At 64.2% G+C, this 26,259-nt stretch overlaps 3 protein-coding genes across 7 annotated transcripts; 1 reads left to right on the top strand and 2 right to left on the bottom strand.

Annotated features, from left to right (window-relative positions):
* Window positions 1–626: 626 nt before the first annotated feature.
* On the top strand, window positions 627–8,753 carry CKAP2L (cytoskeleton associated protein 2 like). 2 transcript variants are annotated; one of them, XM_080568170.1, is made up of 9 exons: window positions 629–725; window positions 1,738–1,804; window positions 4,450–4,516; window positions 4,861–5,939; window positions 6,373–6,574; window positions 7,204–7,359; window positions 7,743–7,806; window positions 8,115–8,265; window positions 8,360–8,753. In XM_080568170.1, exons 1-9 carry the CDS (start codon window positions 701–703, stop codon window positions 8,583–8,585), a joined length of 2,037 nt encoding a protein of 678 aa, XP_080424296.1. In that variant the 5' UTR covers window positions 629–700; the 3' UTR covers window positions 8,586–8,753. The 2 variants fall into 2 exon arrangements, with proteins under 2 accessions (XP_080424297.1, XP_080424296.1); XM_080568171.1 differs by lacking the exons at window positions 4,861–5,939; window positions 6,373–6,574 and having other exon boundaries at window positions 627–725.
* Window positions 8,754–9,642: 889 nt separating this feature from the next.
* Window positions 9,643–13,598, bottom strand: LOC308182872 (cytosolic purine 5'-nucleotidase-like). Of its 2 annotated transcripts, none has more exons than XM_080568173.1 (18): window positions 13,459–13,598; window positions 13,008–13,081; window positions 12,796–12,913; window positions 12,591–12,686; window positions 12,355–12,446; window positions 12,215–12,272; window positions 12,000–12,093; window positions 11,795–11,848; window positions 11,623–11,706; window positions 11,465–11,506; window positions 11,261–11,368; window positions 11,075–11,141; window positions 10,831–11,001; window positions 10,623–10,674; window positions 10,442–10,502; window positions 10,170–10,346; window positions 9,998–10,045; window positions 9,643–9,897 (listed from the first exon to the last, which is right to left on the bottom strand). In XM_080568173.1, the coding sequence occupies exons 1-18, from the start codon at window positions 13,527–13,529 to the stop codon at window positions 9,826–9,828; spliced, it is 1,539 nt and encodes a 512-aa protein (XP_080424299.1). In that variant the 5' UTR covers window positions 13,530–13,598; the 3' UTR covers window positions 9,643–9,825. The 2 variants fall into 2 exon arrangements, with proteins under 2 accessions (XP_080424299.1, XP_080424298.1); XM_080568172.1 differs by having other exon boundaries at window positions 12,000–12,102; window positions 12,218–12,272.
* A 553-nt stretch (window positions 13,599–14,151) lies between these two features.
* SLC20A1 (solute carrier family 20 member 1) lies at window positions 14,152–23,584 on the bottom strand. Of its 3 annotated transcripts, none has more exons than XM_080568167.1 (11): window positions 23,482–23,584; window positions 22,696–23,289; window positions 22,474–22,614; window positions 22,258–22,343; window positions 20,204–20,300; window positions 18,205–18,324; window positions 16,485–16,745; window positions 15,833–16,397; window positions 15,543–15,728; window positions 15,122–15,206; window positions 14,152–14,865 (listed from the first exon to the last, which is right to left on the bottom strand). In XM_080568167.1, exons 2-11 carry the CDS (start codon window positions 23,036–23,038, stop codon window positions 14,704–14,706), a joined length of 2,046 nt encoding a protein of 681 aa, XP_080424293.1. In that variant the 5' UTR covers window positions 23,039–23,289; window positions 23,482–23,584; the 3' UTR covers window positions 14,152–14,703. The 3 variants fall into 3 exon arrangements, with proteins under 3 accessions (XP_080424293.1, XP_080424295.1, XP_080424294.1); XM_080568169.1 differs by having other exon boundaries at window positions 15,833–16,394; XM_080568168.1 differs by having other exon boundaries at window positions 22,696–23,139; window positions 23,482–23,576.
* Window positions 23,585–26,259: the final 2,675 nt, after the last annotated feature.

Genomic DNA, 26,259 nt, shown 5'->3' with positions numbered 1-26,259 from the left:
GCCCCAGCCCTAGGCCCCAGCCCCAGATCCCAGATCCCAGACCCCAGACCCCGGCCCCAGGCCCCAGGCCCCAGACCCCAGATCCTGGCCCCAGCCCCAGATCCCAGATCCTGGCTCCAGGCCCCAGGCCCGGATCCCAGATCCCAGATCCTGGCCCCAGCCCCAGATCCCAGATCCCAGATCCCAGACCCCGGCCCCAGCCCCAAGCCCCAAGCCCCAGGCCCCAGGCCCCAGGCCCCAGGCCCCAGATCCTGGCCCCAGCCCCAAATCCCAGATCCCAGACCCCGGCCCCAGACCCCAGACCCCGGCCCCAGCCCCAGATCCCAGATCCCAGACCCCAGCCCCAGGCCCCAGGCCCCAGACCCCGGCCCCAGCCCCAGCCCCAGTCCCGCGCCCAGCCCCCGCCCCTTCCCCTCGCCCCGCCCCCCGGCCCCGCCCTCCCCTAATATATGCTAATTAATGCAAACGACCGCCATTGGTCCCCGCGCCCACCCCCCTCCCGGCCCCGCCCTCCCGGCCCCCCGCCTCCTCCCGTCACCGCCCCCCGCCTCCCGCCTCGGCCAATCGCCGCCCCCTGCCCCCCGAGGCCCGCCCCCTGCGGCGCTCTTCATTAGGTGATTCGAAGGAGGCGGCGGCCAATGAGCGCGGGGCGGGCGGCGGTTAGGGGCGGCGGCCGGGTGATGCGGGACGGGGTCCGGACATGGCGCAGGCGGCGGCTGAGCAGGGTGAGGGCCGGGGGTCCTCGGGCATCTTCGGAGGCGTTCGGGCATCTCTGGGGCACCTTCGGGCACCTTCGGAGGTCCTCGGGCATCTGTGGGGGCACCTTCGGGAGCCCTCGGGTATCCTCGGGGGCCTTCGGGCACCTTCGGAGGTCCCCGGGCACCTGTGGGGGCACCTTCGGGAGCCTTCGGGTATCCTCGGAGGCGTTCGGGCATCTTCGGGGACCCTCGGGGATCTTCGGGCGCCTTCGGGTCCCGGGGCGGCTGCTGGGCGTGGGGCAGGGTGTCCCCCCCCCCCCCCCCCATGGGGCAGGGTCCGGCACCGGGGTCTGGCAGAGGGGGTGAGGGCTCCCCGGCAAACCTAGAGAAACCCTTAAACTCTCACGAAGAAGCTGATGCAAAGGAAAACCAGCAGCCGAGCCTGAAAAAGAGGGGCAGTAGGGAAGGTTGTGCCGGGCCCTCGCTGTGAGGAAGGCCTGCAGAGCGCCGTTACTCGTCACAGCAAAACCAGGCCGGCGGCGCCCGCCCTCTCCTGCAGCCCAGCCGGGTTTGGAGCAGCCCCGTGAGGGCCGCGGAGCTCTGGTGTCTGCTGGCGGGCTGGGGAAGCGCTGTGGGACGCTGCTGGGGCGGCTGGGAACGGCCCCGCGGGGAGCACGGGGCAAAAAAATGTGTTCAAACAGCGCTCCGAGGACTGGGGGCTGTGCGTGCCGTGTCTTCACGGAGTCACAGAGTGCCCAAGTTGGAGGGGACCCACAGGGATCGTCGAGTCCAGCTCCTTGGTTCCCAAAGGATCCCCCAAAAAATCAAATCGTGTCTGAGAGCAGTGCCCAAACACTTGTTGAACTCCAGCAGGCTCAGCACTGTGACCCCTGCCCTGGGGTGCCTGCGCCAGCGCCCGACCACCCCCTGGGTGCAGAGCCTTCTCCTGACATCCAGCGCGAACCTCCCGCATCGCAGCTTCGCGCCGTTCCCTCAGGCCCTAACCGTCTCCTGATCATTTCCTACCATCTCTTTGCAGACGAGCGCAGGAGGCAGCTCCAGGAGTACCTGGCAGCCACAGGAAAGCTGAAACAGCCGAACACGAAGTAAGTCGCGGTGTGCGGCCTTCCAGCCGGCCTCTGCCTTGTCGCTGCAACGGCTCCCTCATGGGAATGGCCTCGTCCCCCAGCCAGGGTGGCCTGGGACAGCTCCGGCCCCTCAGCACCCCTGCTGTGCTCTCCCTGGCAGCACGAGCACAGGCATGGTCTCAGCACTGACATTCCCTGCTGGAAACGTCTCCTCTGGGCATCTTCTGAGCCTCCACCAAACCTTCTTATCTCGGGTTTTGAGCACGGCTTCTTGCAGCAAAGGCACTGCTGGGTCTTGAAAAAGGGTCGTCCGAGTTCAAGCGCTGCTTTTGGCAGCCTTCTGGGACAGGCCAGGGTTAGGAAGGGGCTTTTTTGGTGCACTTAAAAGCACACAAATAGTCAAGTGTGACCCCCAGACCTCTTAAGCGAGCTGCCTGGCTGGGCGGCCCCTTTGCTGCTGGGCTCGGTGCCGCAGAAGCCAGGCTGTGCTGCTGCGCTGCCACAAGCAGCCCCTTGCAGGCAGCAAGGCCTCGCTCTGCAGAGCTTTTAATTGGAACTGCTGAGCAGTTGAGGCTCTGCTGCGGTATTCCTCGTGCTGTTGTGGTGCAAAGGGAGCCATAAAACTTCTCCGTGGGGAGAAGACAAAGGGAAGCAGGGCCAGGGACCAGAAAGAGTGAACCAATCCCTGATGCCAGGCTCTGAAAAACACCACAAATAGAATAGAAACCAAATTCAGGGTCTCTCTTAATGGCATAGTACGCAATTGGTGCAGAGCAGAGGACAGTACTCTAACTCTCCGGGCTCTTCTGTTGCAGTGAGGTGTCTGCATGGGCGCCAGCATCGCCTGACAGCTGGGCTGAGTTCCTGTGGTGGTTTTACTTGGGTGGGCTGCCAAGCTCCACCACAACACACCACCCCTCGTCCCTTCACCACGCTAACACCAAACAGATTCCTTCACAGTTACTGCTTTCTTAAATTCTTCACGACTTTTATATTCATAACAATCATCCGGTCCATGTTTTGCCCGTTACTTCTCTCAACTATCATCCTTATCTCAAATTCCTCGAGCCCCACGCTGGGTGCCAAAAAGGACCGTGGTGGTTTTACTCGGGTGGGCGGCCGAGCTCCACCACAACTGCTCTCTCACTCCCCCTCCTCAAAGAGGAACGGGGAGAAAATACGATGAAAAGGGCTCAAGGGTTGAGGTAAGGACGAGGAGATCGCACAGTAATTACTGTGACGGGCAAAACAGACTCAGCATAGGGAGATAGCAATAAATCTTACTTATTACTAACAAGCTAGAGAAGTGAGAAACAAAGGAAAGAAACCAAAAGCACCTTCCCCCCCATCCGCCCTCTTCCACCTCCTCCCCCCGAGTGGCGCGGGGGAATGGGGGTAATGGTCAGTCTGTAGCACTTCTCCGCTGCTCCTTCTCGGTCACTCTCGTCCCCTGTGCTGTGGGGTCCCTCCCACGGGATGCAGTCCTTGCCGAACTGATCCTGCGGGGGCTGCCCACAGGCAGCAGCTCTTCAAGAACTGCTCCAGATATGGGTCCGTACCACGGGGTCCATCCCCCAGGAGCACACGGCTCCAACCTGGATCCCCCACGGGCAGCAGCTCCTGCCAGGTCCCCTGCTCCTGCGTGGGCTCCTCTCCACGGGCTGCAGCTCCGGCCTGGAATCTGCTCCGGCGGGGGTCTTCCACAGGCCGCAGCCTCCTTCAGGGCAGATCCACCTGCTCCGCCGTGGGCTCCTCCACGGGCTGCAGCGTGGAAATCTGCTCCGCTGTTGTACACAATGGGCTGTGGGGGGAAGGCCTGCTTCACCATGGTCCTCACCACAGGTCGCAGGGGACTTCTGCTCCGGCGCCTGGAGCACCTCTCCCCCTCCTTCTGCACTGACCTTGGTGCCTGCAAGGCTGTTCCTCACTCCTCTCACTCTCCCAGCTGCTGTGTGGCACGGTGTTTGGTGTTTTTTTTTTTCCCTGTCTTAAACATGCTCTCACAGAGGCGCAAACATCACTTACTGGCTCAGCTCTGGTCAGCAGCGGGGCCCTTACCAAACATGGGGCAGCTTCTAGATCCTTCTCACAGAAGCCACCCCTATGGCCCCCTGCTACCAAAACCTTGCCACGTAAAACCACTACAGTTCCCGAGCCAGCTGCGGGAGCGGAGGCTGGGAGAACCCCGCTGTTCCTTGCTGTCAGCGGGCTCCCGTTGAGGACCACGGGGCGCTGGGGACCGTGCTCCTGTTTGCTGCCAGCGGGTGGGCTGCTGAGGGGCTCGCAGCGGGTGCTGGCGCGCTCCGAGGCGCCGCCGTGGGCCGGGGAAATGGGGTCCCAGCTGGGCAAGGGGCGGCACGAGCTGTCCGAGCCCGTCGCATCCTGCCTGCCCGGCCCCTCGGCTGCAGGAAGCGCTTTGATGGCTTTTCTCGGCGGCGGCGGTCGTGAGCTGTGTGACAGCCCCGGGTGTCAGCCTATTGTGCCGCTTTTCCGCTGCCGCACGGGAGAAAAAGAAATGTGACGTGGGGCTTCCTTGGCAGCTTTTTGATTTCGAAAGGCTTCTCATAAGCTCCGGTTGCTGAAACAACTGCGGGTGTTTCAGGTATTGAACCTCTTCTGGAAGAGCTGCTGGATACCCTGATAACTTGTTTGCCTTTCTGCAGGCCCTATTTAAATGACCAGATTAATCGCCTGGATCCACTCCTAAAACCAGTTTCTAAACCAGAACATGTAAGTAGAAGAGAAATCTTTTCAGTCTGGTTTTATATTTCACGCTTGAAGCACGTCCAGGCAGAACAGGGTCCACAAACCAGGACAGCGAGTTCCTGACCCCCAGCGAGCTGCAGCCAACACGTTGCTAAACAGCTGGCGATAAGACAACTAATTATTTTGCAGAGGAACTCAGTCCGAGGGACCTGCCCTTCATCCGGGTGCTGGCGGGTGTTGTGTTGGCAGCCGCCGTGACGCTGCCGCCCCTTGGGCTGGCAGGGCCGGGGCAGGAGCGAGCTGCTGGGGTCTGAGCCCTCCTCTGGGCCCTGCTGGTTTTGGGGCTGAGCTTGGCCTTGTCTCTCCAGGCTAACAGGAACAAGAGGGATGCTCTCCCGGACGTGGCGAAGGACGCTCAGAGGGACGGCAAGCTTTCCTCCAAACCCACGCGGCTGGGTGGCCGCGCTGCCCCGCAGAAATCTTCAAGTGCATCCCGGGGAGCAGCCGTGGTACATCCAGAGCAGCCGGGGAAGAGCACAAAGCTGTCCCTGGGGCTTGTCCTGGGTGTGAACCCTTCTACACAGCCCAGAGGGAGGCTCCCAGCTTCTGCCTCTGGTTCCCTAAACCCAGGAGGGACTGAGGAGACCACACGTGGCCGCCCCGTTCCCAGGGCACCTTCGTCACTGAGCGAGGGCCTGCAGGAACAGCTAGACTGCAACAAAGAGAACTTCTCAGCACAAGCACCTACAAACCTTGTGCAGAGCAGAGCTTTTCAGTCTGATGGAAGCAGTCTCGGGAACAGGAGAGCCTTGGCTCATAGGCAAACCTCAGGCACTGTGTCAAGCACCATCCAGGGCCCAAAGGACAGAATTAATAGCTGCCAGGCTAAGGAAACGCTGATTCAGGACAAATTCAGGAAGTCCCTGCCAAGCTCAAAGAGTGCATCTCAAAAACCAAGTGGCAAAACCCGACCGTTGCAACCCCGTCAGTCTCTTGCTGTTTCTACTAACTTGCTACACAAAAAACCAGCAGTAAAACATGAAAAAATGAGTACAGCAGGGCAACCCGTAGGAAAGCCACTTGGCACGCTTCTGGGGGGAAGTCTTCAGCACTGCAGTAGAGCTCCCCAAGCAAAAAGATCTCCACCAAAGCCTCCAGCCTCCAGCAGGCCCCCGGGGACCGCAAACCTGGGGTCCACGAGGAGCTCCAGCGTGAAGCTGGTGCCGGGGCAAAGGCCCGCGGTTAAAGGGGGGGCAGAGAGGAAGGACGTGAAGGCGCCGCGCGGACACACGGCAGCGTCCCGAGCGAGAGCCGCTGTGGGCCGGCCTCACAGCCCCAAAACTCAAGCGGCTGAGAGCAGGAGAGAGAGGCTGAACCCGGAGCTGCTGCAGGCACGCGGGGTGCACGCGGGGCGCGTCCCCAAGACCCAGACGGCTGAGGATCGGAGGTGAGTAGCGCCTCGGGCTGGCTCCGTCCTCGCCTCCAGGGGACAGCAGAGCACAGAGCTGCTGAGCCAGCTTCCACCTGCAGGGCCGGGCTCCCTTGGCCGGCTGCTGGATGGAGGAGGGCAGGATGGGGTTTGGTGCTGCTCTGGGCTCCCCTTTCCTCCCGGCGGTTCAGCAGTCCCCTACTGCACGTAACGCAGCCGGCAGTGGTGTAGTGGCTGCCCGAGGACAGCATGCAGCTGCTCTCCTGTTCAAAAATCTTTAAAACACACAAACTCGGGCGGGTTTGCTTTGCCCGGCCTGGCTCGGATGAGTTTTTAGGATAGAGTTCTCCCCGAGCAGCTGAATATGGCTAGAGAGATCCAAGGGGAAGACGGGCAATAGCCCGGTGGGTCAGAAAGTGGTGGTAACAGCGACCCCTTGGTCCTTCAACAGGAGACAACTGGAGCAGTGGTTGGCATCCAAAGGCAAGTCCTACAAACGGCCACCTATGACGCTGCCCCAGAAAAAGCCAGAGAGAAAGAAGCTGCCCTTCTGGAGCACTGTCAAGGAGGAAGAGAAAGCAGAGAAGCCCGAGCAGCTCCACTTGGACAAAATCAACAACCTGCTAACTGAGTACCTGAAGCTCATCGAGGAGGTGTGGATGGGAAAGGGGCAGCTTTAGCAGGCTCCTCTTCCCTTGGAGCATCCCAGGAGATGAGGGCCACGTGCTCCCAGCAGCACACGGGTTTAGAGCAAGGGTTCTTGCTTGTCTTGGGAAAAGTAAAGGTCCTAATGCTTCATTCACCCCTGGAGTTATGGGGATAGGCCAAAGGCACGCAAGGCGATGACAAGGACAACAGTGACACCCGGTAACGTGGCCTACGTGTGTCCCTGTTGTCCCGGTACCGGTCTGCAGCAGGATTTCTGCGGCAGCTGCCCAGGCTGTGTGAGCCACCCCGAGATGTGTCCCCGGTGGACTTCGCCCCTGGCAATGCCGCCTGCTAGCCCAGCGCCGGGGGCTAGTGGCCCTGCTAGTGCCTGTGCTGGCGAGCCTCTCCCTCAACATCCCCCTGCAAGTGCTCATTTTACTGAGGGGGAAACGGAGGCAGAGAAATTACCTGTCCACGGTCATGCGAGAGACTTGTAAAAAGCAAAATCCAGGCTCAGGCCCTGCCTCTTTTGCCCGGGAGCGCTGGGGGAACAGAGGCACGCCGGCAGCTCCCGGCACGCAGCTCCGGCCCTCGTGGGTGGCCCCGTTCCTCACACCTCGTCCTGGTTTCGCAGGGTGTCCACTCAGAGGAGTTCTCTGCAATTCTGTCCCACGAGCCCCGAGCAGAGAAATGCGCCAAGTTCTGGATCTGCAAAGTGAAGCTGCTCGCCCGGAGCGGCCCCTTTGACGTGATGGAGCTGTACGAAGCCGCAGTCTGCGCCGGTGCTACCGTGAGTGGGGCGCGCTTCTCCTCGGTGGCTCCCTGCAATCCCTGCCCTGTGCCAGAGTTGCATCGAGACGTGGGGCAGATTTGGGGATCAGATTCCAGAGGAGGGCTGGGAGGCCGAGCGCCCGGGGCTGTGGCTGGAAGCAGCACGATGGCAGCTCCGTGCCTGGGCGGTGTAACAGCGATGCCTGGTGGGATTTACCAGCTGGGGTCTGTCTGCCCCGCAGCATGCTCGCAGATCTGACTTAGGGAAGGGCACTGCTGCAGCCGTCAGCCTTTCCCTCCAGCACAGGGTGCAGCAGCAGCAACCTTTTCTCCTGTTCTCTTTGGACTGTTCTTTGTTCCTGAGTCATGCCTGCCTTGACCTGTGTTCGGCTTTTCTTGCAGCCGCTCCAGGAGCTCCGAGAAGTTGTCCTTGATATTCTGAAGACTGCAGGCCAGCCACCAGGAGGTAACGCGCGCACGGAGGGGCCGGCTGGCAGGCTGGGGCTCCCTGCTGCTGCGGGCAGGGAAGCAGCACGGTTTGCAGCCTGTCTCAGCGCCCCGTGTCCCTGTTGACTTTGATGGTGACGGAGCGTTGTGAAAGTCCAGAATCCTGATCTCAGAGGCGGGGCAGGATTCCTCTGCCAGGGCCAGGCCTCGGCCCAGCACGCCTCTAGCGAGGTGCCCTGGGCTGCGGCCAGGGCGCTGCAGTGCTGTGAGCCCGCTCCAGCTCTGCCCCCTCTATAACTGTGCTGCCCTTTTCCTCTCTCCTGTCAGGGGAGAAAGCTGAGCAGCCCGCACCCGGGGAGCCCACAGCGCCTTGCCTGGCAGAGAGGCAGCACACGGAATCAACTCCCAGCATGGCAGGGAGCTCCCTGCCCAGCCTGCCCGTCTCCTCCATCAAACTGCAGGTTACATCCGTACCCAGGTGAGCGGAGCTGCCCGCTGCCGGCAGCAAGCACCTTCTCCCCCTGCCAGTGCTCCTGCCTGCAGGGTTTACCTCACGGCTCTTCTCCCCGCAGGGGAAGGGAGCTGCCAGAAGGCCAGGAGCTGAAATTCCTGACGCCAGTGCGGCGCTCGCTGCGGATAGAGAGGGCAGTGAGCTGCTACCCGGTGATGCTGAAGGACCACGACCCTGTCGTGTCATCCCTCAATGAAATCCTGGATGACGACGAGGAGACGCAGTACTTTTTCCGGAAAAACAAGGCTTTGCCGGAGGTGGCAGAGGTGGAGGTTTTGAAGTTGTAGCCCCGAAGTGCTCCCTGAGGGGCGCAGGCTGCTGGCTCCCCCATGCTGCCTGCTGTCAAGCACTTACTTCACTCACTTCCCTTGTTGCCTCTCAGATGTAAATACGTAGGGGCGGCATGTAATTAGCCTTTTTCCACTGTTTTCAAATACTAAAAAACTTGCAGCAGAGATGCAGCGTGGCCTAGTGAGTAGTGCGTGAGGTCTGGGATGGGAGGCTTGGGCTCCGTGCCCTTGGGGCTGCCCTTGGCTCTACTCCGATGCACGCCCTGGGGTTAGTGCTGTAGGACATTGTTGGGTCCCTGCGATGCTCCAGCACCTCCTGGTGCTTCAGGAGGTGGTGTCCCCAGGGCTTTGCTCCAGTGCCCCACCTGGCCGACACCTCCCCGCCAGGAGGCATGCACAGACCCTGTCCTGGACATCTGGAGCCGCACATGGTGGCACCAACCGTGCCAGACTCGTGCCGTGCTCTGGTCCCCAGGAGAGGTTGGAGGTCCTGGGGTGTCCAAGGGATCGCAGCAGCTTGGGCACAGGCCCCCCCATGGAGGCAGCTATCATACACAGACGGTGGTCTGCCTCCTTTTGGGGGGTCCTTGGGGTTTACCAGGCCTGAGCTCCATGCATGGCAGGGGCTGGGGGAGGCCAGGGGGTGCAGTTGGGCCCTGTTGGTGCGCTCAGGACCCTTCTGGCAGCACGGCCCCATTTCCCTACTGTGAGAGGGGTGAAACGGTGCTGCCGCCATAAAACACAGGGCAGAGCCCCATCCGCTGTCTTCCCGTCTCACCACAGCTGATGCTGGCTTCGCTCAGCATCTTTATTGGGAAGCCTCGATGGCTGAGGTGCCGTATCTGGAGGTCCTGGTGCAGGATGTGGCCCTGCTGGCAGCGAGGGGGCTGGCTCGGGGCTGCAGCCCCTTGCCCAGGGGCCTGCACACAGTCCCAGCTGCTGGATTAGGATCTGGGAGTCGTGCTTTGCTCCCATCTCCCAAGCTCTGGGGCAAAAGTTTTCCTCATAACTGATTTTATGTCTCTGCCACTCTATGACACCAATAAAGCTCAGCCAGGAGTTAAAGAACCTTTTATAAATAAAGGGTGAAACCAGAAGAGAGGAGAAGGGCACCGCTGTGCGGGGACAGGACGGGGCCACCGATCGTCCTGCAGGCGGCTTTGGTCCTCCGGGCCCACTGAATGCCCTCGGGGGGCTGGCACCCACCGGATCGGCAGCCAGCGGTGCTGCTGCGGGCTCAGGCCTCGCCATCCTCTTCCTCCTCCTCCTCCTCTTCCTCCCCGCTGGAGTCCCGGGGGACCCCTGTGACCTGAGACAGGGGGGGGGGGGGGGGGGGCTCAGTGGGCACAGGACCCAACCGTCATCGGGGTGCGGGTGCTGGGCCAGCTGCAGCACCAGGACTTGCCCACCTCCCCGGCGTCCATGGGGCCGTGCTCCACCGTCGACTCGTGGGCCATCTGCAGCGGGGAGACGGGTGGCGAGAGGGGCTGGCGCCCAGCACCCGACGGGCTGGGGTCCGCCAGAGCCCCCTCAAGGCAGGGAGGGAAACTGAGGCACGGCGTGGGGGCAGGAGCTGCGTACCAGGACGGAGGGCGCCCGGAAGAGGTAGCTGAAGGGATAGTAGAGGAAGTTGACGAAGGAGGCGGCGTAGAGGTCCGCGTAGCGCATCAGCTGGTTGGCAAAGAGGGTCTGGCGCGAGCCGCAGCGGAAGAGGCTGCCCATCTTCCCGTAGCACATGTCCATCTCGTGCGTGACTTTCTGCGGGCACAGCGGGACGGTCAGGGCACCCAGTGCCCTGTGCTGGGGTGCTGGATGCGGGGGCACAACCAGGGATGGGGGGCCCCGGGCGTCACCTGGATCCGACGCTTGATGGAGCTGATGTCCGGGCGCTCGCTGCTGCCGCTGTCCAAGTGCCTGCGGTGGGAGCGAAGCCCTGAGCGGGGGTCTCACAGCTCACCCGAGGGTCCTCCAGTGTCTCCTCCAGGTCCCTGCACGCCGTGGTGCCGCACCCACAGCCCCCCCGTGCCCACTCACTGGTACAGCTCCGCCAGGAAGAGGTCCAGGCTGCGCAGCTCCTCAAACAGCTCTGCAATAGCAAAGGGCCCAGCTCAGCACAGGCCCCGGCCCCGGCACGGCCACCGCAGGGTGCTGGGACACGTCCCGCCCTGCTCGGCTGTCCCCGGGTCTGCTTTTGTCACCGAGGGGGGTTGGAGGTCCCGGGCCACAGCCAAGCCCCGCTCACCGCTCTTCTCCGTCCACACCTGCAGCTCGCGGGCCAGCTCGGGCACCACCAGGAAGGTGCGCCAGCCCTGCCGCTTCTTGGACTTGAGGATGTCCCCGAAGATGTGGTCCCCCATGTACAGGATGTCTTTGCCCTTCACGCCCAGCAAGTCGCACACCACGTCCGAGGAGCCTGCGCCGGCCACACGTCAGGGCACGGCGCTGCCGCGTCCCCGCACGACCGCGCAGCCCGGCCGGGCACTCACCGCCGGAGTAGACGGTGCAGTGCTGGAGGGGGCCGGTGTACGTCCCGATGCGCAGCTTCCCCGTGTCCTGTGGGCAAAGGGGGCCCCGTGGTGGAGCCGTCACCTGCGCCGAAACCACCGGGCTGTGCCCGCGCGGTGCGAGGGGTTCGGCGGCAGGAGGGTGGCACGCGGCGGCCGGGTCCCCACCGTGTTGACTTGGCGCAGGACGGTGCCCTCGGCGAAGAAGAGCGGCTTGCGGGTGTCCACCACGATGAGGTCGAAGTAGGAGCGCCAGGGGCGCTGCGGGGTCTCGGCCTGCCGGGGAGCAGGGTACGGGGTGGGGGTAGGGGTGACAAGAGGGGGTCACGGATGGCGGGGGGGCTGCCAAAAGCACCCCCAGCACATCCTCACCTTGTTCCCGTCACTGAAGTCGAACAGGTAGGACATGATGGCCTGCAACGACAGCCGGGGTCACCGCCACCATCCCTCAGGAGGGCAGATGGGGCGGGGGGGAGGGCTGTGCTCTGTGCCCCCCCCCCCCCAATAGACGTGAGGGTGCTGCTACTCACGTCGGTGTAGTTGTAGTCGCTGTTGGTGGCCAGGAAGACCTTCCCCACTTCCTTCATGCGGCTCAGCAGCAGGGGCACGCGGGGCTGGCGAGGGCAGAGTCAGGGCATTGGGGGCCGGGGGGGGGCCACGGGGGGGCCTGGCTTTGGGGTGGGGGGGCTCACAGACACTCACGTCTTTCACCACGTATTTCTCCAGGTTCTCCAGCGTCTTCTCCTTCAGGCAGCCCTGCAGAGGGGACAGGTGGTGAGGGCTCAGCACGGTGCCAGGATACAGACATTCGTCCCCCCCCCCGTTCCCAAAAACCTTCTGGGGGTGAAGCCGTGGCCGTGGGGTCCCCCCACGCACGGGGTCCCTGAACCCTGCCCGCGGCACCCACCGAGAGGTGGACTTGGTCCATGGCCTCGCGCACATCCTGGAACATGCTGCGGAAGGACATGAAGAGGTTCCCGTGCTTGTAGCCGGTGTCGCAGCTGCAATTGGGGGGAAAAATGGAGTGTGAAGGTGACGGGAGACCCCCTGAGACCCCCTCCTCACCCAGGCTGCCACTGGGGGGTGCCACGTCCTGCCCCCACCCCCCCATTTCCCTCTTACTTGATGTATCTGGAGCAGTTGGTGAAGAAGTCCACGAGGCAGGCGTAGAGGTAGGTCTCTGCTGGGGAAAGGGGCCGTGAGTGGGGGCAGCGCCACGGGGAGGGCTCGGGGGGGGTGGGGGTGTGGGGGGGGTCACTCACCCGTGAGGTTGAAGAGGGTGTTGAGGATGTGGAAGCGCTTCATGTCGTCCCGCTGGATGAACTTGTTGGGGTAGTAGTGGAGGATTTCGGCCCTGGGGAGGGGGCACGGAGCCGCTGAGCGCTGTGTGTGTGTGTGGGGGGCACCCGGCCGCATCCTGCCCCTCCAGCCGCAACCCAAAACCTCACCGCCTGGACGCCGAGGGACCCCTGCGACCCCCCCCGAACCCAGAACTCACCCCTTGAGGAAGCGGAAGCCGTGGGCACAGACCAGCAGGTTCCCGTGCGAGTCCACCTTCAGCAGGTTCCCGTACAGGGCGTCAAACACCAGCCCCCTGCGGCACAGAGCCCCGTGAGCGCGGCGTGGGACTGGGGGGGGGTCCCGGCGCCCCTGCCACACGCATGTCCCCCCCGGTCCCGTCCCCGAAGCCCGCCGGCACTCACCGGGTGGGGAAGGTGGGGTCGTACTTGTAGGCGAGGATCTCGTGGGGGTACCCGATGGAGACGAGGTGCTCCAGCAGCAGCTGGAAGGCCAGCTCCTCGTAGTCGGGGGACTTGTACACTGCAGCGGGCAGGGGGGCGGCGTGGGTGCGGGTTGAGGGGGGGGGGCAGCACCCCAAAATCTGTCTCTGTCCCCCCCTCTTTGCCCCACGCACTGGCCAAGGTGTAGTCCATGTCGAAGCCGAAGCACTTGATCTTCTCCAGCGCCAGGCTGCGGTTCACGAAGATCCTGGGGGCGACCGGGGCTCAGCGCTGGGGGGGGTTGGAGCGCAGCGGGGGGGGCACAGACCCCCGCAGCAGGTGCCCGGTCCCTTCCCCAGCCAAGGGGCCCCACGGAGAGTTATCAGAGCAGAAAAAGGGGCTTTTCATCAGAAAAAAAAGGGGCTTTTCAGTAGGAAAAAAGGGCTTTTCAGCTGCAAAGGGAGCCGCAGGGGGCTGGGGGCGCAGGGCATGGAGCCCCCACCGTTTGGCTGGCCCCTCGAACGGCCTCACCACGAGTGCATGGGGCCCCCCATCCCCGCTGCCCCTACCCCCAGCTTTGCCCCCCCAAATCCTCCCCCAGCCCCTCCAGCCCCCCCGCACCCCCGTTACCCCCCCCAGCCCCACCGGTGCTGGCAGTCCCTCCGCAGCGCCCGGGGGTCTCCCTGCCCCGGGCCCCGCTCGCCCTCGCTGCCCATCACCGCCGCCTCCAGCCGCCTCCGGCCGCCGCCGTTTTAACGGGGCCCCGCGCCCCGCCCCCGCCCCGCGGCCCCGGCACGGCCCCCGGTTCCCCCCCGGCCCCGAGGCAGCGGCGCCCTCCCACGGCCGCGGCCCCGACGGCGCCAGGAGGCTGCGGGCAGCCCGGTGCCCCCGGGCAATCATTAACCGGGGGTCAAGGCCCGGCCCCGCACCGCCCCCGGCCTCTCCCCCCCCGGCCCCAAACGGGGGGACCCCTGGGGAAGCGCCCCCCAAACCCCCCAGGCCCCAAGCACGGTGGGGCCCGGACCCCCGGGGCTGGGAGCACGGGGCACCGCGCACCCCCAGCCCCCACATCAGCCCCCCAGGGGCTGGTGCCAGGCTTGGCCGTGAGCCCCAGTGAAACCAGGGACGATTTGGGGTCAGCCCCAGGTGCGGGGCTGCGATAAGCCCCCACCACGTCCCGTGACAGCGGGGGCCACGTGGGGCCCTTATCAAGGGCCACAGGCCCCGCTCACACCCAGGGTGTGGGGGGACAGCCCTGTGAAATAGGGGGGAAAGCACCCCCAGCCCCAAAGAACCACCCCCCCCCCCCCAAAAAAAAATAGAGGCGCAGCACTGGCATACGAAGGAATTCTTTATTGAGTCCGAGGTAGCAGCAGTGAGCAAGGGCTGGGGTGTGGGGGGGCCCCAGGGCTGCCCCCCAGCCACACGGGGACACGGGGCAGCGTCACCACTGCAGATGGAGGCAAAGCTGAGCACAGCGCAGCCCGCGGCCCCCAGCCCGGGGCGAGGACCAGCAGCACCGACCGGTCCTCCTTCTGAGGAGGAATCACTGCAACGGGATCTGAATTAAGTCATGAGAAATAAAAAAATAAAGTGGCCTCCCATCTCACTGCTAATCTAAAGCTACAGAGCAGTGGGACAGCCACACCTAGGGCAGGCACAGGCTCACGGCTGCACGCCCCTTCTAAAAACTTAGCGCCAAAACCATTAAAAAAAAGATACTTCAGTGACAACACTAGGCAGAACGGAGGGGACCCCGTGGACGAGGACAGGCCTACAGCACGCCGGGAGGTGCCGGGGAAGCACGCCCGGCTCCCTCGCAGTCGGCAGCGGAAAGCAGGCACAGCGCGAGCGGCGAGGGGCCCGGGGCCACGGGCAGCAGCAGACGCCTCACACTCCCAGGACAGCGTACTTGAAGACGGCCATGATGGCAGCGCTGATGAGGCCCGAGATAGGCACAGTGACGAACCAGGCCATGAAGATGTTGCGGAAGAGGTGCCAGTCCACCGCCTTCCTGGAGCGCAGCCAGCCCACGGAGACCACTGAGCCCACCTGCCAAGGAGCCGGCCCTGTCTCAGTGCAGTCCTCGCCATGGGGCTGCCCCATACGCTGATCCCACAGCCCCCTGTCCGCACCCAGAGCCCCCGGTCCCATCCCCATGTCGCTTCCCCAGCAGGGGGATCCGGCGCAAGCCCCTCACCACCACCAGCTCCCTCATCCCAGAGGCTCACGGCTCTGTTTTGGGGGCTCAGCAGCAGCCCGTCCCCCATTAGCAACAGGATCCAGAGGAGGCCGGGCTCATCCTTACCTTGCAGTGGGTGGTGCTGATGGGGAGGCCCACATTGGAGGCGATCACCACGGTCAGGGCAGACGCCAGCTCGATGCTGAAGCCACTGTGGACACAAAAGGTGTGGGAATGTGGCGCGGGGCTGGCACCAGGACCCCTGTGCCCCCCTGGACCATGAGGACGATTTGGTCCCAGCCATAGCTGGGGGCTGCTCCCCCCACAGGGCCCAGGCAGATACTGCACAGCAGGACCAGCTCCTTGCCTGGGGCCGACCCCCCCAGGGCAGCAGGCTGGAGCACAGCCCCTGCAGCAGGGGTCAGCAGGCAGGGAGACATTACGGGGCCACGCGTGTCCCAGGTAAAGCACTAGAGGGATGTTAGAAGAGCCCTTCTCGCCTCATGCAGGGCTCTGGGAGCAGGTCGCGGTTCCACCCCTGCCTTACCTTGACGGTGTGATGGGAGTCAGGTCCTTGCCCATCGTCTGGATGACTCTCCGTCCCCACACCCACAAACCGATGCAAATCCCCGCACCGCCGTACAGCAGCAGCCAGATGGGAGTCGCCACTTTCGTAGCCACGTCGCCCGTCTGATAGACGAGGTAGAGCGCAACCAGAGGGCCGATGGCATTGCTGCAAGAGGAAGGCAACCCTTAGCTAGCACACCAGCTGAGCAGGGCAGCGCCCGCCCCGCAGAGCCAGCAGAAGGGGTGAGCTGGCTGGCCAGCCCCACTGACCTGACGTCATTGCCACCGTGAGCAAAAGAGCCAAAGCAGGCGGTGAGGATCTGCAGGAACTGGAAGAGGAGGGACACCTCGGGCTTGTCCTGGTCGTGCCATTCCTCCAGGGAGCTGCTGCTGCCCTTCCTGTCGCCGATGCCCATCTCCACCTGGGCAGCATTCAGATCCACGTCAGCAGCGGGGTGCGTGTCCGCCACCGCGTTGCAGTAGCTGGTGTAGCTGTCCATGCGCACCCTCTTCTTGGTGTCCGCCGCGGGCCACGTCAGCTTCTCCATCTCCTCGCCCTTGGACTCCCCCTCCCTGGCCCGGAAAGAGTCCAGGGGCATGCCGCAGATGGCCATGGTGTAGGATGTGTAACTGTTGTTGCGGCGCAGGGGCTTGTCCCCCGAGTCCCCCATGCAGTCCCCCATTTTGGCAAGGTGCAGTTTATGCAGCAGCTCCTTGTAGAGGCCGGAGTCCTTGTGCACGGTGTGGTACTGGTACTGCCCGCTGGAGCTCATGTGGTGGCTCACGGCCTGGTTGAACTGAACGAGGTTGCCGTTGGGCAGCTGCACAGCTCCTGCTGAGGGAAAAGGGGGGGGGGGAATTAGCGCCCAGGGACCCACAGACTCCAGCACCCCCCCCCCCCCCACCACCCTCCAGTGCTCACCACTGTCAACGTTGGTCTCCTTCAGGTCGACGCTCGGGAGCCTCTCACGCTCTGGGGCCTCCTCCAAGTCCCCCAGGTTGAAGGACACCGTCCTCTCCTCCACAGCCACCCGGTGCGGCGCAGGCGACACCGCCTCGGCTATGGGGCTCTTGGCATTGCCCGGACCATCGCCCAGAGGCACCTTGGGCTCCTCGTGGTCTTCCTTCAGGCTGCTGTTCTTCTCCATCAGGGGGCTTTCAGAAGGACTTGATTTAATCTCTCCTGCCAAGAGAAGCAGATGCCATAAGGCCCCTGCTCGCTGCCAGAACCACACCTGCCCTGCTGCCTGCGGGGCAAGCCCGCACCCCTCAAGGCTCAGATTTATGGCAGACAAATTGGCTTCTGCCTCCCCAGCGCTGAACTTTGGTAGCTGCCCCCTCCCACCCCAATGCTCACCAGTCGCACCTTGCCCAACGCTCAGCAGCCAGACTGTCACAAGCCAGCTCATCTCCTATTTTTAGCCCCCGCACACCCACACCGGGTGTGGCGAGCACCATTACGGGGCTGTTGCTGGTTATTCCGAGGGCAGAGATTCCTCTTCCAACAAACAAGCCGTGTTTGTCTCAGTCTGTGCCTGGCTGTGCCCCCTCCCCTGCTGCCAGCACCCCCGGGCAGTGCGGCTCCTGAAGCCGAGGGGAGCACCCAGACGGGGCCCAGCTTCTCCCCCAGGGCCCCCCGAACTTCTCCGTCCTCTCCCCGCTGCCGGGGGCCCGGCTCCAGCTCCTGCCGCTGGGCTGCGAACCCAAACAGCCCGGCTTGCCAGGAGCAGCCTCCAGCTTCCCCGGGCAGCTTGGTTTCCTGCTCCGAGGGGAGCCAAGCCAGTGCCTCACCAAGCCCAGGAAGCTGAGGCTGTCCCTGCTGGGAACCTCGCTAACAGCGGCTGGAAACAGGAGCTTGGCACATCCGGACACCTCCACCACTGCCGCCCACCCTGGCACCAAGCCCCCCCCCAGCCCCCAGCCCCGCACACAGCAGCTGAAGGCAGGGAGGAGCTGCGCGAAGCTCCAGCAGCTGGAAGCATTTCAAGGGCAGCCATAAAGCTGTTAGTCACACCCCAGCTACGCCAGCCTGACAAGGACACTTGCTATCCCCTCACCTACATCAAACGAGGAAGCTGACTGCACGCAGAGCTCGTGTGCGAGACCCCGCACAGCTCAGAGCTGCCTGCGCTGTTAGAAAGGTGCCGGGACTGCTGTTCTGGATGCCTTTCAACAGACATTTCAGCCACGGGGAAAGGATTTCATAAGATTACGCAGCTCTGACTTGCTATCTGCAGCTGCCGGGCCAAAGATTGATCACCAGGTATGCCCGGGATTAAAGGTTACGCCAGCTGACAGCCTCGCTGCCTCCTGCCCCAAGCTGCAGCGCCAAGCACAGCTCGGGATTGCCCTGCCCCTGCCCAGCAGCTGCCAGACAGCAAAACGCTGCTCTGAGGGTTTTTTTGGGGGCCTTGGCAGCCCCCAGGTGATGCTGCTGGTGGCGAGGAGCACGCAGGGCCCAGCCCACGGCTTGGTGAGATGCACCCAGTGACTCAGGGCTGGCAGAGCAGCTTAAGCGATAACTGCAGCTAAGGATCCCTGCTAATAACAGCCCCGGGGCTAATGAGGTCTCCCCGCTGCGAAAGGAAGTTTGTTAGTAAGCGCGCCCTTCCCCAGAGGATCACAAAGAAGCAGGTACTTACGTTCGATTTTCTTCTTCATTCTCGGACATACAAAGAACCAGACGACGAGAGCACAGACAACAGCACTCCCCGCCGAAATTAGGAGGATACCCCAGAGAGGAAGTTTGTCAAAGCCCAGCACTAGGAAATAAAACAACGGATCTTGAAAACCCCAGGGCCACAGCCCCCTCCGTGTACCACTTTGCGCTTGGGCGTGCGGAGCTCCTCCACCCGCAACGCCCGGGCTGGCCGGCCAGCGAGCTTCCAATTTAATGGGAAATCCACTGCTGACCACACGGAAACCAAGAGCTTAGCACACGTGGAGCCCCACCAGGGTACAGTCTCCCCCACCAAAAGCTAATCTCTTTCACATGCTCAGACACTCTCCCTCCTCCCTCCCGCAGCCAAACCTGATTAGCGCCCGGCATGCGTTCTGCCTGAGTGCCAACAGGAACACTCGCAGCCGGCTCGGCTGCCGCCACGCACAGCCCCGTGTCCTGCCTTGCTGCAATGTCACAGAAAAACGCAGCCAGGCTGCCGCAGCAGGCAGCGCTGCCTCCCCTGGCACGCCGGGCTGGGAAGCCGGGCGGAGAGCAAAGGCAGGACCTCGGCTGCTCCCACCGGAGAGCCGGGCTGCCCCCAGCACCTCTCCCAAGGTGAGGTCTCTGCCACGCGAGTGCCTGAAACCTTCCGAGAGGCACCCAAGGTGTTAAGTGACCCAGTTCCGAGCTCCCCCACACGCAGCGTGACTTTTAGCAGGCGCTTACACCTCAGTCTGCTGCAACCCGTCAGGAGACGGAGTGCTCGTGATGGCTCAGCTCCTGCGCGTCCTGCTGCAGCCAGCAGCCCTCTGCTCCCCGCACACCGGCAGCGCCCACACCACCGTAACGCGCCCCGTTAGCCTGCGAGCCCAGGGCAGCCTCCAACGACCTGGCTCGCCAAGGGCTACAAACCCCGCAGGGAGCAGCACGAGGCTTCGCCCCCTCCTCCAGCCAGGCGCTCGGGCTGAACACGGATCCACCTGGGGAGGCCGAGCTGCGAACAGACCCGGAGCAGCGCTGCTGCTTGGCAAGCCTCGGTGCCTCTCAGCCCTGGGGCTCCCGGCCTCCTCCTCTTCCTCACCCGTGCCTGCCAGGCTGGGCACCGCACCGGGCACACCAAGGGGAGGGAGCTGATGGCCCTCACGAGCCTTCCAGGCACTGTTTACAGAGAAAACCCTCAAAAGCCTCAAAAAGCTCTGCCTCCTGTCAGCCTCCAGCCTCCAATGACCTCTTCCACTGTTCCACAACAGGAAACCCACTCAGACTGAAAACAGCTCACGCCGAGTTACTCTGACTGATGGAAGTTATGATTTGGTGTTTTTCCCCACCAGCCTGCCTTTCGGCTCTGCGGGTACACCACTCATTACGCCCGTGCCAAGCGGGCGGGCGACGGGGCCGTGCCTTTCCCGTCCTGCCCGGCTCTGTCCCCCCTACACAACAGCCAAACAAACATTTCAATTTGGTGTTCCCAAAGGGCTTTCAAACTGCAGCACGAACTCCTCTTCTCAGTACAGGTGCCAGCTGCAGTGCGCCAGCTCTTCTCGCCAGGAAGTCTCGGGGATAATTAGTTTATTCTTAGGGCCCAGGTGAACAGAGAGGCCACGGGCTCCACGCCCGGCCTCCGGCCCTGCTCCTAGCCTCACTACCGGAGAGCGGGGAGCCCAAGGAGCCTCCCGGCAGCAGCTGGTACCTGAGTTTAGCACAGGTTAGAGAAGGAAGGGGAAGTCGCGTTATCTGCCAGTGCCGGGGAGTCTAAGGAGAAAGGTCTGTGGGGGTTTAGTTTGGGCAGGCCTCTGGCTGGGAACTATCTAGTACAGAACTCAGCGCACGCTAGCCTGCCGCCTTCTGTAACCGGCACAGGCCAGCCGCCTTCTAGGAGAATTCAGCCCTGAAAAGCAAAAAGGGGTAAATCGTGCATTTAATGGAGGCTTTGTAAAGAATTCCAAAATTCAGGTTCAAGTATTCAGACGTGTACTTACAGGGCGCGCCGGTATACATGATGGAGAAGAGGTTGATCCCCACGGTACAGGCATAGAAGACGGGCAGAGCTCGCAAGCCGTTGGGGACGGGGTCCGCCTGCAAGACAAGGTCGGGAGCTGCAGGAACCCAGAGCCCAGCACCACTGGGGCTGTGCAGCAGAGGAGTGGCCACCCCCAGCCCCATCGCGAGGCTCCCCTCGCCTTCGGCCCTGCAACATGCCCCCAGCCAGAACCAGGAGCTGCAGGAAGCCTCCCCGCTGTGCTCCGCTCGCACCGACCGGGGGGCACCTCGGGGCCCCCGGCACCCCCTGCACACACACGCAGGCTCTTGCAGCCCTTCCTCAGGCTCCAGCCTCCCAGGATTTTTCACCTGACCGGGCGCTTTCAGACAAAACCATCTGCCAGACAAAGGTTTCGCCTCTCTCCAGCTGACTGGGGCTGCACAAGGAAGTCCACCACCCACAAGCAGCTTATTCGGCCTCATACCTGCGCAGAGAGGCCCTCGCCCCAGCAGCAGGAGCCCTTAATCTCCGCCGCTGCCCGGCAATCCCGGTCCCGTGCTGATGCAAGCGCACGGAGCGCTGCCGACCGCGGCGAGGGGCCGCGAGCAGCCGGTTCCGTGCCAGAGCCGCTCGACAACGGGCAGCACGAGGGGCAACGGCTCTCAAAGGCCAGTTATGCAAGGTTACTCCGACAGCAGTGACGCCGGATTGTTTTAAAGGGTTGCCAGGCAGAAAACAGCAGCGATACGATCTTAACATCTCTTGAAGCAGAAGTAGTTAGATCCCAGCCCTAAACTCATTTAAGTCATTAAACTCAAATGCGCAGAACAAACTGATTACACAACAATGCTGGAGTTGGCTCCCCTGGACGGCTGGCTGGATGTCCCTCACCGGCAGCGTCGCGTGCTTCACGGAGGTTTGTCACCTCCAAAAGGTGACAATTAAAGCTGCCACCCCCATTTCCAACATTTGGGGTGCCAATTCCCTTTTCCTGGACCTCCACACCCTTCAGACAGGGGAAGTTTGTTCTTGAGCCCAGCCACGGAGCCCCTGGAGCCTTGCGGCCCCACCAGGAGGCTGCTGCCACCTGGCACAGTTTTAAGGCAGAGAAGAACCTGGAACAATTTGCCCGAGGAGCTTCAGCTGCAGGTTTCACCCCCAAGCTTGGACTTTGGCTCCCAGGCCAGGCACTGCACACACGGTGACCAGGAAGAGGACACCAGGGTTCCCTGGGTGCCGTTCTCAGGGTGCGCTGCCCCAAGCACTGCCCCTGCGCCCCCCGAAGCAGCTTTAGACCTGCTGCTCGCAGGTGGCTTGGGATGGAAACGCTGCTCCTACGTACGGGAAGCGGCAGTTCCTTTGTAGGCTAATGCCAGAGCAGATCACACAAGCTGAAGGAAGTGCAAATTGGCACGGCCACAAGTCGTGCCTCTCAGTGTACAGCAGCACCTAGAGAGGCGCAAGAACCCTGCCCGGCTTCAGAAGAATAAAACCAGCAGAAACTGCTCTGCTTCACGGTGATACGGAACCGCCTGAAGGTGTGGGCTGCCCAGCCAGCCTCTCCCGGGGGAAAGCGCAGTTTCCACAGCACCAGGGACAATTCTGTCCCTCCCGGCTTCAAAACAAAGCCATCGCTGTCAGTCTTTGCCTTCATCTGCAGCATGGCTCACCCTCGCACCACGAGTCAAGGAAAATCCTGACAAGAAGCTCTGATCTTATCAATTCCAGGCTGCTTTGCTACTTGGAAGCTGCAGCTGGTTCTGCACCAGCCAGGCAGGGGACACTGCCAGCCCAGATGTTTTGGAGGAGGTAAGCGAAGCCTCCTTATCTCCTGGGCTCCACTTCACAGAACAAGTGCAGCTCTCGTCTTCCCCTAGGTCCCTTCAGCTCCTCCTGGACGGGCGCCCGCTCAAGGCTCGCCACAAGCACACATCCAAACCCATGCACCTGCATGACTTCTGACGCACATAAGCCACCCAGACACGTTGATGGGCACGCTGGGAGCCCCCAGCAGCCCCGGGCTGTCACAACACACAGCTGGACCATCCTTACCTTACGAAGAATGAACCTACGGACAAGGAAGAACAGGATAGCAGACATGGTGCCAGACAGGAGGGGCGAGATGAACCAGGACAACACTAGGAGAGAAGAGGTGTGATTAGAACCGCACTGCTGGGAGGGGAAGCCCTGGGCACGCAGGGTGGCAGCGCGTGCTGGTGCCACACACGGAGGTGGCCACGCCGTGTCTGGAGCCATCGCCTCGCTTACCGATTTTTAGCAGCTCAGACCACTTGACACCTTCCTGCCCTTTGGCCACCAAGGAGAAGCCAATCGTTGCTCCAACGATACAATGGGTACCCGAAATGGGAAGCTTCAAGAACGAAGCCACAAGCTGCCACACGGCCGATCCTGAAGGGCGAGAACAAGGCTGGTAAGGGGAACGGAGCCATCAGCGCGGGGCAGTGCGGCACGGCACGCGGGGGCACTCACCGAACATGGCGCTGATGGAGCCGGCCATGAGCAGCTCCTGCGTGGAGTTGTACATCTCCACGTCAATCAGCCCCTTGCGGATGGTCTCGCTGACCTTGGCCCCCAGGAGGACGGAGCCCACCGTCTCGAAGATGCTGGCCAAGATGCACGCCTGCCGGAGCGTCACCACGCCCGAGCCAACCGCGGTCCCGAAGGAGTTGGCCACGTCGTTGGCGCCCACGGAGAAGGCCAGGACGAAGGCGATGACGAAGCCCAGCACCAGCATCCAGAGGAAGCCCGTCAGCGGAGCCGGGACCGCGCCGCTCTCCGCCAGCGCCGTGACGCCGGTGGGGACCGAATCCATGGCTGCTGCGAGTGGTTTGGGGACGGCCGGGGGGCTCAGGAACCGGGGGGATGGGTGGGTGGGGAGGTGGGGATGTAAACAGAGCGTGAGGTACGGAGGTGCTACAATAAATAACGGTACAAAATTAAATAGGCTGCGGGCGGGACGCGGGGCTGCTGCTATAGGGCGCCGGCGGCTGCGGGGCGGCCGCGGGCGGTCAGGGCCGGGCCGGGCTCCATGGCGAGGGCGGGCGGGCGGGCTCGCTCTTCATCCTGCGGACGGCGGGCGCTGAGCGGGCGGCACCGCGCGGCCCCAACGGCCGCTCCCGCCCCGAAAAACCCCGAAACCACCCCGAAACCCCCCCTCCCCCCAGGATCCTCCCGATGCCTCCCAAACCCTCCGGCTCCGGTCCCTCCCTCCCTCCCTCCCTCCCTCCCTCCCTCCCGCCGCCGCCGCCCGCTCACCGACAGCGCCGAAGGGGCCGGGATGGGGCCGGGACGCGGGCACCGGACGCGGGCTCGGGACGCGCTCGGCTCGGCCCCGCTCCGCCGCCTCCCCCAGGGCCGCCGCCCGCCCGCCCGCCTATTTATAGCCGCCGAGGCCACGTGACCGCCGCGCCTCCCGCCCCCCCCCCGTGACGCCCGCAGCCTCCCGGCGCTCCCATTCGCCCGCCGGCCGCCGGGTGGGCGGGGCCGAGCCGCTATTGGACGGCGGCCGCTCAACGGCCCGGGCCCGCCCGCGGCTTTGGCGCGCCCCTGCGTGGGCAGCGCGCGCCGGCACCACGTGGGTGCCGCGCGGGCCCGGTACGGCGCGGCCCCGACCCGGTACCGGGCCCGATCCGGGATCCCGGCGCGATCCGGCCCGCACCGGGCGCGGCACCGGGCACAGCCCCGGGCTTGCCGCAGCTCCGCCCGGCACCGCCGTGAGGCTCCCGTGCACGGGTCCCGCCGGGCACTAGCCCCCGGCCGCCTCGGGACCGCCGGCTCGGCGCGGTGTCCGCCGTGTCCTCCCCCCGGGGATGGCTGTGGCCGCCCCAAGGAGCCCCCCGGGGTGCCTGGGGCCGGACCCAAACCGCCCCCCCCGGTGCTTTGCCGTGAGGTGCTGGGCTCTGCACCCCCCCCCGGGGGGGCTCTGTGTGTGTGCGCACGTCCTTGCACGCCGCTGTTGCACGCCTCCTGCTCCCTCGCGCACGAGGACACGCGCGTGCATGCAGCCTCGTTGCTCGGTGCCCCCCTCGAGGCCGTGCCCGGTGCCCCACGGCTGCCCGGCCCTTCCCTTGTCCGGGCGACCCTTGCCCGGCAGGAACCGCGGCCCAGCGGGCAGAGCCGGCCGGGGGCAGCGGGTCAGCGCGGCGCAGGAAGCCGGGGTGTCCGCCTGGGGGGCTGGCACGGAGCCCGCCCGTGTCCGGTGCTTGGCTTGTGCGTGGCTGGGGCACGGGTCAGCGGCTCAGGGCTGAGCCGTCACCTCGTGGGGCCACCTCTGACGTGGGCCACGGGTGGCACCTGCCGGGGGAAGTGGCCTGGGTGCCCCCGCCCCGCTGACCCCGCGTCATGGGGCCAGAGTCCGGCTCGTGTCCCTGCCGGCCCCGTGTCCCTGCCGGCCCCGCGTCCCCGGCCACGTGCAGCACCGGGCGCATGGAGCTGTGCCGCAGCCCCGGGCGGGCTTGGGGGAGAGGGGGGTTGGGTGCTGGGGTCCCCTCACCCCTCCTGGCCTCCCCCCGTGGTGGCAGGGGATGACCCCGCACCCTGACCCCATCCCTGTCCCCCCCGTGGTCTCCCCTTTGTCCCAGGTGGGCGTCTGCTGGGGAAACAGGCGAGAGCCTCTGGGCGATGCCGCGGGGAGCCAGGACCCGGGGCTCGCGATCCCATTTCCTCCTGGAAACTCTTCCAGGCAAGGACAAACCTGACGAGGAGTGGTCAGCGTGGACTTCCAACGGGGACACCGAGCTCAGCCGACCTGGCAGCCCGCACAGCGAGGTGGCTGGCAGGGTGGAGGAGGAGGGCAGTGGCTGTTGTTCCCCTCCGCTTTAGCAAGCTTTTGACGCTGCTGACCATAACATCCCCATACACGAAGTGACGAGGCGCTGGTTAGGCAGGCGGGCAGCGAGGTGGAAGGAAAACTGCCCAGACTGCCGGGGTCGGTGGCACAAAGCGCGGCTGGAGGCCAGCCGCTAGTGGCCCACCCCAGGGTCGGTGCTGGGGCCAATATTGTCCAATGCCTTCGTCGGTGACCTGGGCGCGGGGCAGGTGCATCCTCAGCAGCTTTGCGGATGACGGAGGATGGGGAGGAGCAGCTGACGCACCAGAGGGCTGTGCTGCCATCCAGAGGAACCACGGCGGCCTGGAGAAATGGGCTGTGAGGAACCTCCTGACCTTCCGCGGGGGGGACGCCGGGCCCTGCGCCCGGGGAGGAACAGCCCCAGAGTCATTTCGGTTGGATCTGGCTGGGAAGCAGCTCTGCGGAGAAGGACGTGGGGTCCTGGTGGGCACCAAGCTGACTGTGAGTGATGTGCCTCGCGGCAAAGGAGGCCGCCGGCATCCTGGGCTGCACTGGGAGAAGCGCTGCAGCAGCTCGAGGTGATGCTTCCCCTCCGCTCGGCCCCGCTGAGTCCACGTCACCAGCGCTGGGTCCAGCTCCGGGCTCCCCGGGACAAGACGCGGCCGTACCAGGGGGCTCTGACCGAGGGGGCTCCTTGCAGAGGGGGAGAGGGCCAGGCTTGGGTTTTGAGGCAGGAAGGTCCCCCCAAAATCGAGCTGCTCCCAGCTTGGCTCGTGGCTATCCCTGGCCCCGCGGAGGGAGAAGATGCGCTCCTACCTCTCCGGGCCTCCACCAAACCGTTACGTTGCCGTCAGCGTATTCGGAGGGTGGGGACAAGGTGCGGTGGCTTCGCGGGGGACCTGCCTGGACACGGGGTGGAGCAGGGTGTAGAGGCAGGGATGTGACCCCCTGAGCACCCGGAGCAACCGTGGAGGGCTCAGGGGCCACAGCGTGGGATGTGTGGCTGCAGGGTCCTGGTCAGCAAGGCTTTGGGAACGGCGCCGTGGGGTCAGGGCACGGCACCGTGTCCAGTGTCGACTCCAGTCCCTGCTGACCCCAAGATTTTAACTGATGAACGTCACCTCGTTGGTTTAGCTGAAGTCGCCTCCATCAGGGCTGGGCCAGGACAACCTCCCCTGTGCCCTCTGAACGCGCCAGCGTTGCTTGTGGCCGCATCCAGTCGCCCTAACAGGCTCACAACGTGC

The sequence above is a fragment of the Anser brachyrhynchus genome (genome assembly GCF_964034855.1).
Source record: "Anser brachyrhynchus genome assembly, chromosome: 26".
In the NCBI taxonomy this organism is placed as follows: Eukaryota; Metazoa; Chordata; class Aves; order Anseriformes; family Anatidae; genus Anser; species Anser brachyrhynchus.
This window is presented reverse-complemented; position numbering and strand designations above follow the sequence as displayed.